General features: G+C 44.0%; 1 protein-coding gene across 1 annotated transcript in view; it reads right to left on the bottom strand.

Annotated features, from left to right (window-relative positions):
- Positions 1 to 17,225, bottom strand: part of LOC109867287 (protein O-mannosyl-transferase TMTC2-like) — a 165,921-nt gene that overhangs the window by 31,282 nt on the left and 117,414 nt on the right. Inside the window, exons 6-10 of the mRNA XM_020456366.2 lie at positions 15,885 to 16,069; positions 15,088 to 15,166; positions 12,254 to 12,375; positions 4,283 to 4,364; positions 2,729 to 2,843 (exon numbers count right to left, since the gene is read on the bottom strand). Of these exons, the coding sequence (XP_020311955.1) occupies positions 2,729 to 2,843; positions 4,283 to 4,364; positions 12,254 to 12,375; positions 15,088 to 15,166; positions 15,885 to 16,069 (583 nt within the window). The remainder of the gene's footprint in view (positions 1 to 2,728; positions 2,844 to 4,282; positions 4,365 to 12,253; positions 12,376 to 15,087; positions 15,167 to 15,884; positions 16,070 to 17,225) is intronic.

Genomic DNA, 17,225 nt, shown 5'->3' with positions numbered 1-17,225 from the left:
AGCATGTGATTCTAATATTAGCAAAAACAGTTCTATCCAGCATCCGACAATGACATTTAAATCACCCCAATTTCAGCTGTAGGGCTTTCCCCTCATGAAATGTTAATTCTGCCAAATCAGTCAATCACATTTGAGATGCTAAAACGGTTTGTACTTCATAAGGTAAGAGAATGGGTCATTGTGTATTCTTAGGACGGTTAAACTAAACTAAATATACATACAAAAACAAATGACTCCAAGAAACAACACTTGATACCCTTGTGGCTCGTTTCAAAACAAACAGACCATTAAGCTCCATATGTGACCAACATTGCCGTTAGGCCACAGTGGTAATGGCTGGCCAACAGACATGGGGAGTGGATGCTTTCCCTATGACGTAACACCAGTGGTGGGGTGAATGAGTCTCTATGGTGTGAACTGATATGATATATGTTTTGGACAGACACGACATGATCAAACTCAAGAAGAATGACTGATGTATAGGATCACAGTTTGTCTTCTGCATCTGTCATACTGTGTCTCCAGCTCTAATGAAGGTGGAGAATCACTGAGACTCATTGAGAATCATTACTCAGTGCAGAGAGCACTGCCTCACTCAAATAATTATTGATACGCTTTAGTTCAAGGCCTTTGTGTAGAAGGTGTGGGAACTGATGTGTGTCCTCACAACGAAACCTCAAACACCTGGTCTTTATTCAACTCCAGGAAGCAGAGCCCAAGAATATTAAGTTCCATAAAATGTACAGTAATGACAAAGATGGGTTTGTTGTCTAACTGTGACCGTAACCATGTGTTGCAATAACGGCAATCATATTCAGAATAGAATATTGTCTCAAGAATGAATCTAATTCTATGTCATTTTCAGGTCTATAAACACATCATTATCAGACTGGAGAACTGCCACATCATTGTCACCAGACAAACAAGATCTTTAATGTGAGTGGCAAAGGATTGCCTGTGGATAGTGGGTTGTGAAAGCACAACAAGCACAATGGGAGAAAACAACCTAACTTCTGCCTTCGGTTAGACCCGTCCACTGAGATACAGCTGTTGGGAAGAGAGGTGAGAGAGGAGAACCAGAAGAGCCCGGAGAGGAAGAGAGGTGAGAGAGGAGAACCAGAAGAGCCTGGAGAGGAAGAGAGGTGAGAGAGGAGAACCAGAAGAGCCCTGAGAGGAAGAGAGAGGGAAAATAGGGATAATGAGTGAACGAAAATAAATAACTCCCTGGATGAAACGAGCCTTGATAGTCGGTAATCTAAATGTGCTTTATTAACCCCGGTGCAGACGCACAGACACACAAATCACACGGCTGACACTACACATGACTTCATTTAAAAAATACAGATGACTTAATTAACTAATTGTTTCAGCAACAACCGCCAGTGTACGATCTGTGTACTAACGACATCTAGCCCATCTGTCTCGTGCAACAAGACACACTTGTTACACAAGCGTTACTCAATTGTTCCTTGTTCCTTCTGTCAAACAGATCTGGGTTTCCAGAACAGTGATGTGACACCACACAGCCTGGCTTGCAGAGGGATCTGAGCACTTAAAGGGCAGCATTAGCACATTCCCCTGGGAGCCAGCAGTCAGCCAACCTTCCTCTCCCTTTCCTTCGCCTCGCCTCGCCTCGTCTGCTGGCTGCTGCCACTGATCTGTAGACCCGGACGAAGGTTTGGAATAACGTGCTGATTGTTTAAAGAAGGCCGGGGGAAATGGATAGCAAGGAAGTAAACTTGTCAAAGACCAAGAGCCCCAGAGAGCAATAAGAGAAGGTTTGTACATCTTAAAATCGACTCCTCCCCACCCTCTCCCTCCCCTGTTCAGATTCACTAGTATCCCCCACCAACCGAGGGCCTTCCACGTCTTGGTTCCAAGACAAACACATAAAGAACATGAGTTCCAGAGAAGAGAGACCCCATGCCAGCGTGGAGGTGGGGAGTCCCTCAATGAGCCCAGCCTGAGACCCTCTTTAACAGCCAGGGGTCCTGACCCTGGAAGAGGCTCTGTAAAGCATGGACGGCTGGGATGCTGGTGGTGCACATCCCCCTGGATCATAGTGCTGTGCAGCGGGACACCTTGTGAAAACTAGCTGGATAAAGACATTATACACAGCTGCATGACATGGCCTCTTTCTGTCTTTGGTCAAGAAAGTGAACCCGAAGCACAATGATTCAAGACATCGCATTAACTGTTTTAGTAGTCGTAATTTCCCACAGCCAGCAGTAGTAATCCTCACACAGAAAACCCCTGATTAACCATGGTAAGTCCTAACAAGGGAAATATAATATTGTTGGCTCTACTAATCCTCTCTCAGTCCGTGTGGCATATTCTAAATTGGCATGTTCCTCTATTTACAAATTTGCACTCGCGCCTTGTGCCTTGAAACACAGCACCTTGCAGCTTCCAGGAGAGGTGTGAGACAGACGCCGCGCTGCTAAACTTTGCTCTGGTTTGGAACTGGCTCCGCATGAATAAGACAGAAACAGCCGAGGGAGCGACGAGGCAGGCACGTAGCCGCGCGCCGCACTAAGACAAGATGGCAGCTCCCTGGCTACTGCTCGCTGCAGTAGAGAAGGGGATTACAGAAGCTGGTCAAGTAAATCACACTGGCAGAGGAGAGCTGTAAGCCCTGGAATAAAGCATAGAGACAGTAGATGCTCTCCCTCCTTCCCCCAGCCCTTGTCTCCTGCCTCTCAGTGTGTCTGTCCCATCCAACACTCACCTGAGCATGTGGGCTGCGCTGAAGACCACATCAAACTCCCCGCTGTCCAGACGAGCTGCCTTCTCCGCCATCTCAGCCGCTTCCAGCAGACGAGACTCCTCCAACAAAAACTGACCTGGGAGCAGCCAGAGGGGGAAAGGAAGGGGATAGAGAGAGAACAGGAACATGTTAAAACGCGGTGTGTGGATGTATTCCTAGAGAGGGATGAATAGTGGCTGGGAATATTGCCTTTGGCCAGGGGAGATAGGCCTCTGTCAGCCCTAAGAGTGATTTGCTGAAACACAAGATATGAGTGGAGCGTACCATCACTCTTTGGCCATCACTCAGGCCCATTTGTCCAATTAGTAGGGTTGTGATAGGAATGTTTCTCTTACATGTGCGTCAGGCCTGGCTGGAGATCTGAGTTCTGTACGTCTGAGGTGCAGCCGAAATGTAGAGCAGGGCCTTTGTAGACCTCCCTAATAACGCTAGAGTGCGGACCCCTGAAGGAGCTACGAACTGGGAGGAATTAATAGTCTGTTGATTTTGGTGGGCTCCACTACTGTACCATGCTTCCAAACCACTGGGTGAAACCAAGTATATTTTCCTAAATAGCTGTGAATGTAGACCTTTGCTACAAGCCTTATGTGAAGGAAAGACTGATTCGCCCCTGACTGATTACCAATGTATTGCAGAGCACCTACAGCTTAGAAACATTGCAATGGCAATTGATAGATTTCAATATGTCAACTCTTATTTCTTTGGAGTGGTTAAGAATATGTAAGAGCAATTCCTTCAAATATCAAGAAATGAAAAAAATGATTTCATTTTAAGAATGATCGATCAAAATGTATGTAACCACAAATTATTTTACTGGCACTCCCTCTCAAATGCACATTTCAAAGAGGAAACTTGAAGTGACTTAGTATCAAATAAAATAAAATGTGATTTGTCATATGCTTAATTATGGTAGAAATGTACATATAGGTAGGGATAAAGTGACTAACCAACGGGATAGATGATAAACAGTAGCAACAGCATTTGTGATGAGTCAAAAGAGATTAGTGAAAAAAGTGTCAACTATTTATCTAACTATTCAGCAGTCTTAGAAGCTGTTCAGGGTCCTGTTGGTTCTAGACTTGGTGCATCGGTACTGCTTGCTGTGCAGTAGCAGAGAGAACAGTCTATGACTTGGTTGGCTGGAGTCTGACAATTTTTAGGGCCTTCCTCTGACACCGCCTGGTATAGAGGTCCTGGTTGACAGGGGGTTCGGCCCCAGTGATTTACTGGGCCGTGTGCACTACCCTCTGTGGCGCCTTGTGGTCGGATGCCAAGCAGCTGCCATACCCAGTGGTGATGCAGCCAGTCAAGATGCTCTCAAAGCTGCAGCTGTAGAACTTTTTGAGGATCTGAGGGCCCATGCCAAATCTTTTCAGCCTCCTGAGGGAGAAGAGGCATTGTCGTGCCCTCTTCACGACTGTGTTGATGTGTGTTGACCATGATCATTTCTTAATTTGTAACCTTAATATAATGTTGGTGAATCAAAAGAAACTGACCCAGAATGGCAGTACTTACCGTAATGCATATAGCAATTTCCTTTAGTCGGGTCTAGTTGGATGGCCTTCAGAAAGAATCTCTCTGCTTCAGTCTTCTGACCCTACGAAGGGAGAGGAATTAAATCAATTGTCAGTATTTGTTGCCGTTGAGATGCTTTTCATTTTATTATAATACATAATGATTTTGCTAAGCCACAAACTTAATGTAACATTAAATCAGAATATGACACCTTGTGTCATCCTAAAAAAGATTTACCCTCAAAGTACACAATGTCATGCTTGGCACAGCTGACTGCCTGGTCTGAGCATTTAATAATAACACTTATATCTGTACAAATATATATGTACACAGAGGCTGTGACTAATCCACTGCAGCTGAGAGAGAGACAAACAAACACACAAAGAGAGAGAGACAAACAGACACACAAAGAGAGACAAACAGACACACAAAGAGAGAGAGACAAGAGAGACAAACAGACACACAAAGAGACAGAGACAAGAGAGACAAACAGACACACAAAGAGACAGAGACAAGAGAGACAAACAGACACACAAAGAGAGACAAACAGACACACAAAGAGAGAGAGACAAGAGAGACAAACAGGCACACAAAGAGAGAGAGACAAGAGAGACAAACAGACACACAAAGAGAGACAAACAGACACACAAAGAGAGACAAACAGACACACAAAGAGAGAGAGACAAGAGAGACAAACAGACACACAAAGAGACAGAGACAAGAGAGACAAACAGACACACAAAGAGAGAGAGACAAACAGACACACAAAGAGAGAGAGACAAGAGAGACAAACAGACACACAAAGAGAGAGAGAGAGATAAACAAGAGGGAGAGAGAGAAATGTATGCACACACACACAGAGATTGAGATAGGGTGTGTAGAGTCGTTCCGGGTTACGTCACACAAGGAGTGACAGACAGGGTGATTGGAGCCTGATGAGGGGCAGCAGCAGCAGTGGTGCCAGATTGGGGCCCAGTGGAGCCCAGAGGAGCCAGTGCCCCGGGGGCCTCAGAGAGCAGGATCAGATTACAACTAACACACAAAGGCTCCAGCCAACACAGCTGCCTCTCTCTGTCTCACACACACACACACACACACACACACACACACACACACACACACACACACACACACACACACACACACACACACACACACACACACACACACACACACACACACACACAACGCAGATCTTATCTGGGTATCAGATGCACTCTGATGGAGATGAAGATCACAATAGAGGTTCAACTAATCAATTAAAGCCTATAGAAACCTAAATATATGAAATGCCACAGCATTTCACATTATGAACAAAAAGAGGCAAGGGCTCCCTTAATATTACATAAACCACTAACCAGAATAAATTATGTTTACTAAATACACTATATAGAATGAACACAATTCATTAATTTTAATTGCAAAGGCTTTGAACAAAAAGCCTTTATCCAAACACTGAAATCAGATTTGGATGATTCCGTGCCTCATACATTTTTCACCGGGTTTACCTTCAATAACTCAAAAAGTACTCAACTCTAAATATTAGAGTTTATTCTCCATTGAATGAACATTGAATTATATGTTTAATGCAGCTCAAGGCTCTCAAATTCACAAATTGTACAAAGCGCTCAGCTGAGGAGCAGCTGGAATAGTCATAACATCAGCATATTTCTATTTATTGAAGTTCAAACAAAAAGCCTGTCAGGAAACCACGTTATGACAATTTAATGCACTGGCTCTCATTGTTTGTGTGGATTTGAATCATGTGGTACATACAGGTAATAAAGGAAACACAAACATAACAAGCGTCTTAATAGGGAGTTGAGCCACCAGAACAGCTTCACGGCACCTTGGTATAGATTCTACAAGTGTCTGGAACTCTATTGAAGGGATGTGACACCATTCTCCCACAAAAAATTCCATAATTCTGTGTTTCGTTTGGTGGTGAAAGAAACGCTCCAGAATCTCCCATAAGTAGTCAATTGGGTTTAGATCTGGTGACTGAGAGGACTATATCGTTTTCATGCTCATCAAACCATTCAGTGACTTCTTGTGTTCTGTGGATTGGGGCATTGCCATTCTATGGGGGCATAGCCATGGTAACCAAAATAATGGCCTGCCCAGGATTTTCATACATGACCCTAAGCATAATGGAATGTTAATTGCTTAATTACCTTAGGTACCACACCTGTGTGGAAGCACCTGTTTCAATACACTTTGTTTCCCTCATTTACTCAGGGTAGCCTAGTGGTTAGAGCGTTGGACTAGTAACCGGAAGGTTGTGAGTTCAAACCCCCGAGCTGACAAGGTACAAATCTGTCGTTCTGCCCCTGAACAGGCAGTTAACCCACTGTTCCCAGGCCGTCATTGAAAATAAGAATGTGTTCTTAACTGACTTGCCTGGTTAAATAAAGGTAAAAAAAAAAAACTCTCTTTACTGGAGAAAAGTTGTCAAGAAATCTTTGCAGAATGTGAAAATAATATATCCCATGAGCCCCTGTTGATGTTGTCATCTTTTGAATCCAATTTTGGCATTATCAGGCTTAGAGGAGTTTTATTCCTGAGTGGCTTGTTCAATGAAATCCAGTTTCATGTCTAGACTGCTAACTAACATCATAATTTCAACATTAGAGCTCATTAGCTTTCCCCCTCACAACTGTCAGGTATCCAGATCAAAACATTATTTAGTGTGTGAGGGGAAAGTGGCGGTTTGTATGCATCCTAGTAGGTTCTTAAACTGGCTGTGCAGCACATCGGCCCACAGCAACAGCAGCAGAGAGAGATTCTTATTAACTATGTGTGATCGATGCTGATAGATGGCCTGACAGCCTGCAGTGTTTGAATGGACTGGAATCGATGGAAGAAACAGCTCTGTCTGTCTTTCTATCTGTGTCTGTCTGTCTGTCTGTCTGTCTGTCTGTCTGTCTGTCTGTCTGTCTGTCTGTCTGTCTGTCTGTCTGTCTGTCTGTCTGTCTGTCTGTCTGTCTGTCTGTCTGTCTGTCTGTCTGTCTGTCTCCCATCACCCATATCCACTTCCTATTCAATATCAACTCATTATGGAGGTGAAATCTCCGGTTTTCACACATACTGCGCTTATTGTTAGTGTTGACCCCCTAATCTCCCAGTGACATCAGATGTGGAACAGATGTGTACTTCCACTCTGGCAGCCATCAAGGTGATTATGAATGGAGCCTGCATCTGATTAGGCCCGGAAATGCCTTGTGAATGACTGAGTTCAATAACACCCACCACCATGGTACACATCTCCGCCCTCAGCTACACCCCTCCCCGCAGGGGGTCCCGGGTGTGGTGCACAGGGGTCAGCCCAGCAGGAGAACGACGCCAAACCCTGTCCCCCAATGCGCGCAACCCCTCCCCCAAACGACGATCCCCTGCCAGGATCTGAACTTAGAACCCTTGACAGGAAGGCTATTTCCTCATCACTCACAGTGGGGGTAAAGGGTATGGGAGTGGAGGTGGGGGTCACTTTCCTGGTGTGGTATCTGATCAAGACTAAACTCAGTCGTCAGTGAAGAGACAGTAGAGGTAGTGGTATGGTGGAAGGCCGGAGGTCACGATGGGGCTGATGGAGGTAGAAGGTGAAGTGAATATCTTCAAGGTAGCTCTTACCAACTTACACACCTGGGCCCTCATAGATACAAATGTGTGCTAGAACTGGTTGAGCCACTGCATTTCACACTACACTCTGTTCTTTGAAAACCATCTCAAGGCTATTGAGTCTGTAAGTCTGACAGCTCTCTCCTCTCCTTATCCCTGAGGTTGCATAATTTACACACAGAGGAGAAAGAAGGCCCAGGTAAACCATTGTTGATCTCTGCCTGAGATTTGTATTGATATTTGTATTTATTATGGATCCCCGTAAGCTGCTATTTGCGATAATGTCAAAACCCGCACTGAAGTCTAACAAAACAGCCCCCACAATCTTTTTTGTCATCAATTCCTTATTTGTGTGCTATGCTTGTTGAATGTGCTTCCCTACAAGTGTGCTGAAAGTCTGTTGTCAAATTGTTTGCTATAAAATAGCATTGTTTCTGGTGAAACACAATTTTTCCCAAAAGTTTACTAAGGTTTGGTAACAGACTGATTGGTCAGCTATTTGAGCCAGTAAAGGGGGCTTTACTATTCTTAGGTAGTGGAATTACTTTTGCCTCCCTCCTGGCCTGGGGACACACTTTCACATTGGTTTAAATTGAAAATATGGCAAATAGGAGTGGCAATATCGTCCGCTATTATCCTCAGTCATTTTCCATCCAAGTTGTCAGACCCCGGTGGCTTGTCATTGTTGATAGACAACAAAAAAACAACCTCTTCCACACTTACTTTACGGAATTAAAAATTACAACGCTTGTCTTTCATAAATTGGTCAGATATACTTGGATGTGTAGTGTCAGCGTTTGTTGCTGGCATGTCATGCCTAAATTTGCTAATCTTGCCTTTGAAAAAATCATTAAAGTAGTTGTCAATATCAATCAGTGTTGTGATGAATGAGCCAACTCATTCCATGAATGATGGAGCTGAGTTTGCCTTATTTCCCAAAAAGTAATTTAAGGTGTTCCAAAGCTTTTTACTATCATTATTTTTGTAATTTACCTTTGTTTCATAGTGTAGTTTCTTCTTCTTATTTTTATTACATTTCGTCACATGATTTCTCAATTTGCAATACGTTTGCCAATCGGTTGGGCAGCCAGACTTATTTGCCATTCCTTTACCTCATCCCTCTCAACCATACAACTTTTCAATTCCTCATCAATCCACAAGGATTTAACAGTTTTTACAGTCACTTTCTTAATGGCTGCATACTTATTAGTAACTGGAATAAGCAATTTCATAAATGTGTCAAGTGCAGCGTCTGTTTGCTCATCATTACACTCCACGGACCAACAAATATTCTTTACATCAACATAGGAATCGCTACAAAATGTATTGTATGACCCCTTATACACTATATTAGGCCCAGCCTTTGGAACTTTGGTTTCCCTAGATATGGCTACTATATTGTGACACTACATCCGATGGATCTAGATACTGCTTTCAAGCACATTTCTGCAGCATTAGTAAAGATGTGATCAATACATGATGATGACTTCACTCATGTGCTGTTTGTAACCACCCTGGTAGGTTGACTGATAACCTGAACTAGGTTGCAGGCACTGGTTACAGTTTGAAGCTTTATCTTGAGTGGGCAGCTTGACAAAAGCCAGTGAATATTTAAATCACCCAGAAAATACACCTCTCTGTTGCTATCACATACATTATCAATCATTTCACAAATGTTATCCAGATACTGACTGTTAGCACTTGGTGGTCTATAGCAGCTTCCCACAAGAATGGGCTTTAGGTGAGGCAGATGAACCGGTAGCCATATTACTTCAAAAGTATTTAACATGAGATCCTCTCTAAGCTTTACAGAAATGTGGTTCTGAATATAAAACAGCAACATCTCCCCCATTGCCATTTCTGTCTTTTCTGTACATTTTATAACCTTTTATTGCTACCACTGTATCATGAAAGGTATTATCTAAGTGATTTCTAGAGATTGTCATCTGTTCCTAGCAAATTATTGATTTCATGAACCTACATATGTTAACATGGGCTTTTTTGAGAACTTTTCTTCTGGGATGCTTACATGTTTTCATTGTTTTACTGGGAAGCTTAGCAGAAGTAGATATTCACATCTTATTTATGTTTGTGCAGGGTGAGCTGCACACTGTGGACTTCCTACTAGGGCACACCGCCTCAATGCTAACAGTATACATCCGGTTTATAGGCACATGATTACTGCATACAATAGCTGTAGGATCAGCAGAGGTTAGCTGGAGGAACATAAATTAGGTTACTTACATTGTGTCTACCAATGCACCTGGTATAATGAACATTTGCTGAAGCATTATGACAACTCAGTGTCACAATGGTAGAGCTTAACTGAGCTGGGCTTGGGTCATTGATAAGCCATTGTCTCAATGCAGCTTTATAATGCTGTGAAAGGATCCAGGAACCCAAATGATTTGGGTGGATCCCATCCTCCTTATAAAATGTGTTTTGTTTCCAAAAGGTATTGAAATTGTCAACGAAAGTTACACCCATTGAGCTGCAATAATCACTTAGCCAGTTGTGAAGAGAAAGAATCCTGCTAAAGCGCTCAATGCCACAATTCAGAGAGGGCACAGGGCCAGATATGATGGGTCTTTTATTAGTGTCTAGCAGGGAGTTAGTCAGCTCTTAAATCCAGTTTCAACTGCCCTTCATAGTGTCATTAAAACCCACATTGACTATGATAGAATCGATTTCCATGTCCTGACGTAGTACATTCGGGAGCAGTTTAGTAATCTCATTTACTCGAGCTCCGGGATAGGACATTGTTTTTGCACCAGGAACAGTCATATTTCTAACCATGGAGCTGCCCAAAATCATGGCTGGCGAGAAGGACGAGGAAATCTGTCCACTCCCACGTTTCATTCACAGGCTTTAGAGAAGCCTTTCTGGACGGGCGAGAGGCAGGATAACTTGAGCCCATTGCTCCCGGGACTGGTGCAGGCCTCCGACAAATGGAGAATCCCCGCTCAACCCAGAACAGGGACGGAAGGCTGCCAACGTCGACTTCGAAATCGTAGTAGTAGGCACTCCGGCCGCAGACACAGGTACCCCCAGCGACGAAAGTGTAGGAAGATCAGGCTCCAGGACGGCGAAACTACTCGTTGTTTGTATCTGTATCTACAGCGCTGGAAACGTTAATTTATTTCCAATTGCCAAACTCATCTGGGACTAACTTCATTAGCTTGATGGCTAGCAGCTTAGCGGCTCTGTTAAGCAGGCTGTCTGTTAACAGGGATTCCGGGACAAGAAATAGAGGTCCCAGCTGTTAAAAGCTAACCACGTCATGGAATACATGCAAAAACAAGTTCGGTATTTATATTTAATGAATATTGGTTATGTTTTAGTGAAAAATAACAAAACGAGTGTTTCCTGCATAGTGTTGAGCCGCACACTCTGATGACGTCACTTGTGTTCCAGGGATGATCGAGTGGAATACAGGCATGAACTCGGAACGTTCCTCTAAATCAATATCCCTTCCTTTACTAAAACAACAGTGTGTTTTCCCTTGCCTGCTCACTCGAAGGGAAGTTTTTCTTCTTCTATTGTATATTGTTGTTCCCCTGGTGTATGATGAGACAAATCTACGTTTCAGAGATTGTATCTAATGGCTCTTGATAAGAGACCAGTTCATGTCAGCTTTTCCCTTAAATGCCTGTTGTTTGTTAAACTTACCACCACTCACTTACTACAGACAGCGAAATACATCTGGCAAGGTGGTCAATATGGAGAAAGATCATGTTCATCTACAGCCATTATTCTCTAGAAAGGTAAACGAGGGATTGACAAAGATAAATGTGCTCTTTGTCTGTCTGGGACCCTGTGGAGAGAATTACCCCTAGCACACAAACCAGCCTTTCTCCTCTTAGTCCAACCCAGGTCAACTACGTGACTTTGGTGAACAGCATCTGAGTAGTCGGAAGGCCCTGGAGGCCCAGAAGACAGTAGGGTCCAGAGTTAGAGGAGGATCCACATCAGATCAGTCCCTCAGGGCTAATGTGTTGCAGGGCTGGTTAGTTAGCTGGATCCATTTGCAACCTGTATTAGTGAAACTGATAAGGGGTCAATATGGAGAGCCGGTTTAGGCAGTTGTATAGAATCACTCCCGGGATTTGGTAACAGATTTTAAAAACACACAGGGCAGCCGTGACATCAGTTTCAATCAGGAAGCTATCCCCACAGGACGATGGGGCACCTTGAGAAACTCAATGTGATCACCCCCCCCACACACACACACACGCACACACAGGCCATTGATGATCTGCATGCACACTCTCAGGCTACTTGCAGAGCTGAATAAGAATAAGAAAGCCAAGAAGAGAAGGAGGAGGAGGAAGATGATGATGGTGAAGAAGTTACCGTGAGGGCCAGGAGTTTGCCATAGGTCAAGTGTGCTGGGATGTGGTCTGGCTTGGCTCTCAGGGACTCTCTGTACCAGTGCTCGGCCTCGGTCAGCTTGTTCAGTCTCATGTAGGCCTCTCCTGTGAGAGGAAGTGAGGCATCAGGTCAAGGTTCAGAGGTTAAGGAACCACACGTCTTCCCATTGTCTTACTAAGGAATCAAATGACAGCTAGGGTAGTCATGCAGAAAGGCCTGCCATCACTTCAGTGCACTTTGAAACCCGATACCAAACTGGTGTTTTATTAGCTAAAGGACCTTTTACTAGGACTTGGGTCATAACAAAATTGCAAAGTAAAGGACGGCTTTTGAATTTGTCTGCATCAGTTGAATAGTGTCCCACTAAAAGCCTAGATCGGATCACAATCTGTTTTATTAATATCCTCTATCCTATAACTCCTAATACCTGCTCAGCAACAATCCTATAAAAATAGTCATCGAACTAAGGTGTATTTTCAGATCCCCCATGTGTTAGTTGGATGGAGTTCTATGGGATGTCTAAAGTAAGTCTAAAGTCAGAGTAGGAGAACAGACATGGGCCTGACTCAATCCTTTAATATGACTGGCCTGAGCTGATTGTCTGATATGTTGCTGATGACATGTGTAGAAACACCCTTCCTGATTCTTCAGACAGTGATACCTCTTCCAGCCTTGAAGACTTTACCCCCACCTAAACAAACAGTCCCTCTTTCTTTCTCTCTCCTGCCCCTGACACGTATTAGAACTGCATTTCACGACATAGTCGGGTAATTGGGGAAAACACGAACCAAAACAATGCTTTAAATGTAATGATCACAGCAATAATACTGGGATAGGGGACGTGACTGCAATAAGTTTCACATGAACTTGTAACAGGGGTCTTATATTTTTTTTCCGTTTTTGAGAGGAGGGCTAATTGAAGCTAGATTATAAATGGGGGATTATGGCGAATCATTTCCACTGATAAGAAACAGGAGAGAAACAACAGGTGGCTGGTGATGAATGTTGACCTGCTGACCTCTGAGACGATCAACAGACGTCCCCCCTGTTCTTCATTAGCAATGGCCTGTAATAGACCTTTTAATATACCTCTAAATACAAGGTACTCAAGCATGTAGTGGTATCAAATATAAGACCCCAATTCCATTTTTGCTCATGATAAGGATCAGAGTTAATGCAGTCTTTTGTAAGCAAGTATATAAAGTATCCAAGGAAAGCCAGCTTTATGTTGGAGTAGATATCTTTCAAATTGTTCTGCATAAGCAGAAGCATTTACTGTATGTCCTAGTTGGGTTACAGAATACCTAGACTTAATGTATTTCCTTTCCAGCAGCTAATATAATACTGTACATTGACTGTTATGATTATGATAAGGGCAACATGAGTCGCTTTATCTACATATTTGTCAGACATGGTGTAACGCAGAGCTAGTAACAGCAGAAGACTGAGTGTGGTGAAACGGGCTTTGTGCCTCTCTGGTCTACCATCAGATTCAGATGGAGGTCTATGAGGAAGCACAGACATGGTGTAACGCAGAGCTAGTAACAGCAGAAGACTGAGTGTGGTGAAACGGGCTTTGTGCCTCTCTGGTCTACCATCAGATTCAGATGGAGGTCTATGAGGAAGCACAGACATGGACATAAAATACTTAGCGACACAATTTCCAAGGAGTTGAAAATAACATCTAGTGGAACATTCCATTGCCCATTTGAGCGGAGGGGGGTTTTGGCAGATAAAGACCCAACTTTGACCCAGACTGCCATGTACACTGACGAAAGTTCCCCCTCTTGAGAATGACAAACACAATGGCAGCACCCAAGTGAATTGGACTGTAAATAGATAGGAGCAGGTGCACCAAACATTTAAACGAGCTCCTCAGAGTAATGTAAAAATCAGCTGCAAGAAATATGGGAAAATGCTGCAACATCCACCCTGCTTAAACTGAGGGAGGCGATTTGCTAATGATTTCTCAGCACCTCCGTCAAGCTGAATTTGACTCCACTGGTGAATGTACTGTACTAAGGGGGGTTGCTGGAATTCAACAAGATGAAGAGTGAGAGCAAGAGAGGGAGGGGGGCAAAGAGAAAATAAAGAGAGGGAGAGAGAAGACAGAGTGACAGAAAGAGAGAAAGAGTGAGTAAAAGAGTGAAAGAGAGACAGAGGAACAACATGGGGGAGCCACAGAGAAGGACAAAGGCATGTCAGCAGGCCCATTGAGTGACAAGAGTGCTAGTGGAATCAGGGGTTACTTGAAATCGAAAATTATTGCATTTTGAAATCAAAAGTCGCAATTTAGTCTGCAGCTGCTTTCACATGACTGTAACACGAGGAGCGTAGTTATTATCGTTAACACGCTGTGGAAACCTCAACATCGGGGCCTCAATGGGAGCGTTGAGCTGGAGCCACACACCCGACTTTGATGCTGATTTACACGTCCAATACTGGCTTGAGATTTATAAGACGTTATGAAAACAGAGCACCTCTAAAACCAACGGCCTTAAGCAGAGTCTACACTCTGCTACACAAAAACGGGCTAATGTGTAATGCTTACTGTAAGCATAGCTCAGCTGACGAGCTCAAGTCCCTGGCCACAATCAATGCAACTCAATCCTGTGACCCCCTTCAGGTGGAATAAAGTTCAACAAACTCAGCCAGAAGTGCATGGACCCAAGCTGACAACCAACAGCTGACACAATGATTACAAATGTACCCCCCCCACACCTCCAATCTACCAATCTTCTATTTCATTCCTTTTTCTCCTCACAAAAAATCTAAGCTTGTGTGTTTAGTTTGAGAGAAAGATAATTGCCACTTACCCATCATGTTATAGAGGCTCTGAGGTGCAAATTGTCTTGGCATTTTCTGTATTGCTTCTTTATACACGGAGAGGGCCTCCTATGAATGAATAAAACAAAAGGAACCATCCGTTATGCACGAGGAGCCAAACATGCCACAGGGCCACAAGTCATTTGTCCACTGCAGCCTGGGCCCTCACAAGCTGAATGGAAGCATGGAATCAGAGGTCACTAAGAGGTGGTTAAGACTTGGTGGAGGAGAAAGGATCTATCCTCTCCATGACATGGCCAGTCAGAGAGCTAGTGCAGTGTCACACAGCCTCTCTCTCGCTAAAGCCCAAGGCAGTGATTCCCTTTAGGCTCTGTTAGTGGGTAGGCTTAGCGGAGTTGCCAACAACCGGATGCATCCGGTTTTCAGGGATACAACTAATTCAACCTAGCTTCCTCATCTGCTGAAAACCAGATTCAGGAACTCCACTCAGGTGTTTTCTTTTACGCCTGCTACGTTAGATTAATTAGTGGGTATACTAATGTAGAAGGTCAGTGGGTGGTGGAGCTTTTCTCCTGACAATTTCCACAATCTCAGAACGGATGCACTTTTCAACCTGCTTGTATATGATTAGTGTGTGTTCCTGTGAATACGTTTGGTGTGTGTCTCCCTGTGTATGTGTGTGTGTGTGTGTTCCTGTGAATACGTTTGGTGTGTGTCTCCCTGTGTATGTGTGTGTGTGTGTGTTCCTGTGAATACGTTTGGTGTGTGTCTCCCTGTGTATGTGTGTGTGTGTGTGTGTGTGCCCCTGTCTGCTCCCCTATCCTACCTCCTGGTGCCCCTGCTCATGGAGCAGCTTTCCCAGGTTGTACAGGCAGCTGGTGACAGAGCTCTTGTGTGTGTGGGGGTCCTTCAGGTTCTCGTCAGGGATTTCGGCGCAGGTTAGGAAGGTCCTCTTGGCTTCGTCCAGTCGCCCCTGGTTCATCAGGACAATCCCGGTGTTCAAGTAGGCGGCTGCAGGGGGGAACGAGAGACATATAGGTGATCCATTACGTGATCAACATGCAGCCAGAGAGTAATTAGGCTCTATGGGGCTGAAACTTCTTTCTGAATAAATTGGCCAGCCACTGATGATCAATTGGCTGCCGCATCCATGGGGTAACAATACATATTCAACACTCGTGGAAGGGAGTGTATGGGGTGGTCGTGGCTCCACCAATACTGTATACATCGGCATGCCATGATGAACTGTATGCTAGACTAAAGTTTGACCTAGCCCCTATCCTCAGTTCTCTCTGTCCTTCATCCATCCACAGTGAACTGGTCTATTCAACAATCCTTTTGTAGGAATAAATAGCATATATCCCCCTGGCGAGAGTGTTTCTGAAGACAGTTTCCATAAAGGATGTGTGTCTGAAAGAGAGAACAGTAGGAATGGAACTGGATATCATTAGAGTATCATCATGAAGCTGCCACTTTGGAATTGTTCATGAACAGATTCTACGTTGTACCAGTTGCCAGCTGAACACATTGAATTATGGTACAACCTTGACAAATGACTTTTATTATCTGACTGACTCTCATACCTTCACCTCCAATACCCCCCACCACCGCTTTAGGTAACTCATTAATTTAGTTATCGGCAGTAACAGATAGGATCATTGCATAATGAACGAGAACTTCAAAGTGTGATCATCATCTGATTACATTCATAATTATTAATTACACTTTGGGAGACAAAGGAAAGGATCGGTTAATATAGAAAACTATAGAGGAATAATTTAGCACATGACCAGTGGAGGATGAGAGTGACATCTGCTAACCAGGCAGTGTGACAGCTGAACCTTACTGATACAGTAATGAGCTAGCAGGAAGCATGTTTGAAAGAGTTTCCTCAAGGTAAGACTCAAGAAAAAAACTACCACCATTAGGGGATAGAGAGATGGAGAAAGGGGGAGAGGGAGAAAGGGAGAGAGGGAGAAAGGGAGAGAGGGAGAGAGGAGAGAGGGAGAAAGGGAGAGATGGAGAGAGGAGAGAGGGAGAAAGGGAGAGATGGAGAGAGGAGAGAGGGAGAAAGGGAGAGATGGAGAAAGGGGGAGAGGGAGAAAGGGAGAGATGGAGAGAGGAGAGAGGGAGAAAGGGAGAGATGGAGAAAGGGGGAGAGGGAGAA

This window comes from Oncorhynchus kisutch, linkage group LG22 (assembly GCF_002021735.2).
Source record: "Oncorhynchus kisutch isolate 150728-3 linkage group LG22, Okis_V2, whole genome shotgun sequence".
Classification (NCBI taxonomy): domain Eukaryota; kingdom Metazoa; phylum Chordata; class Actinopteri; order Salmoniformes; family Salmonidae; genus Oncorhynchus; species Oncorhynchus kisutch.
This window is presented reverse-complemented; position numbering and strand designations above follow the sequence as displayed.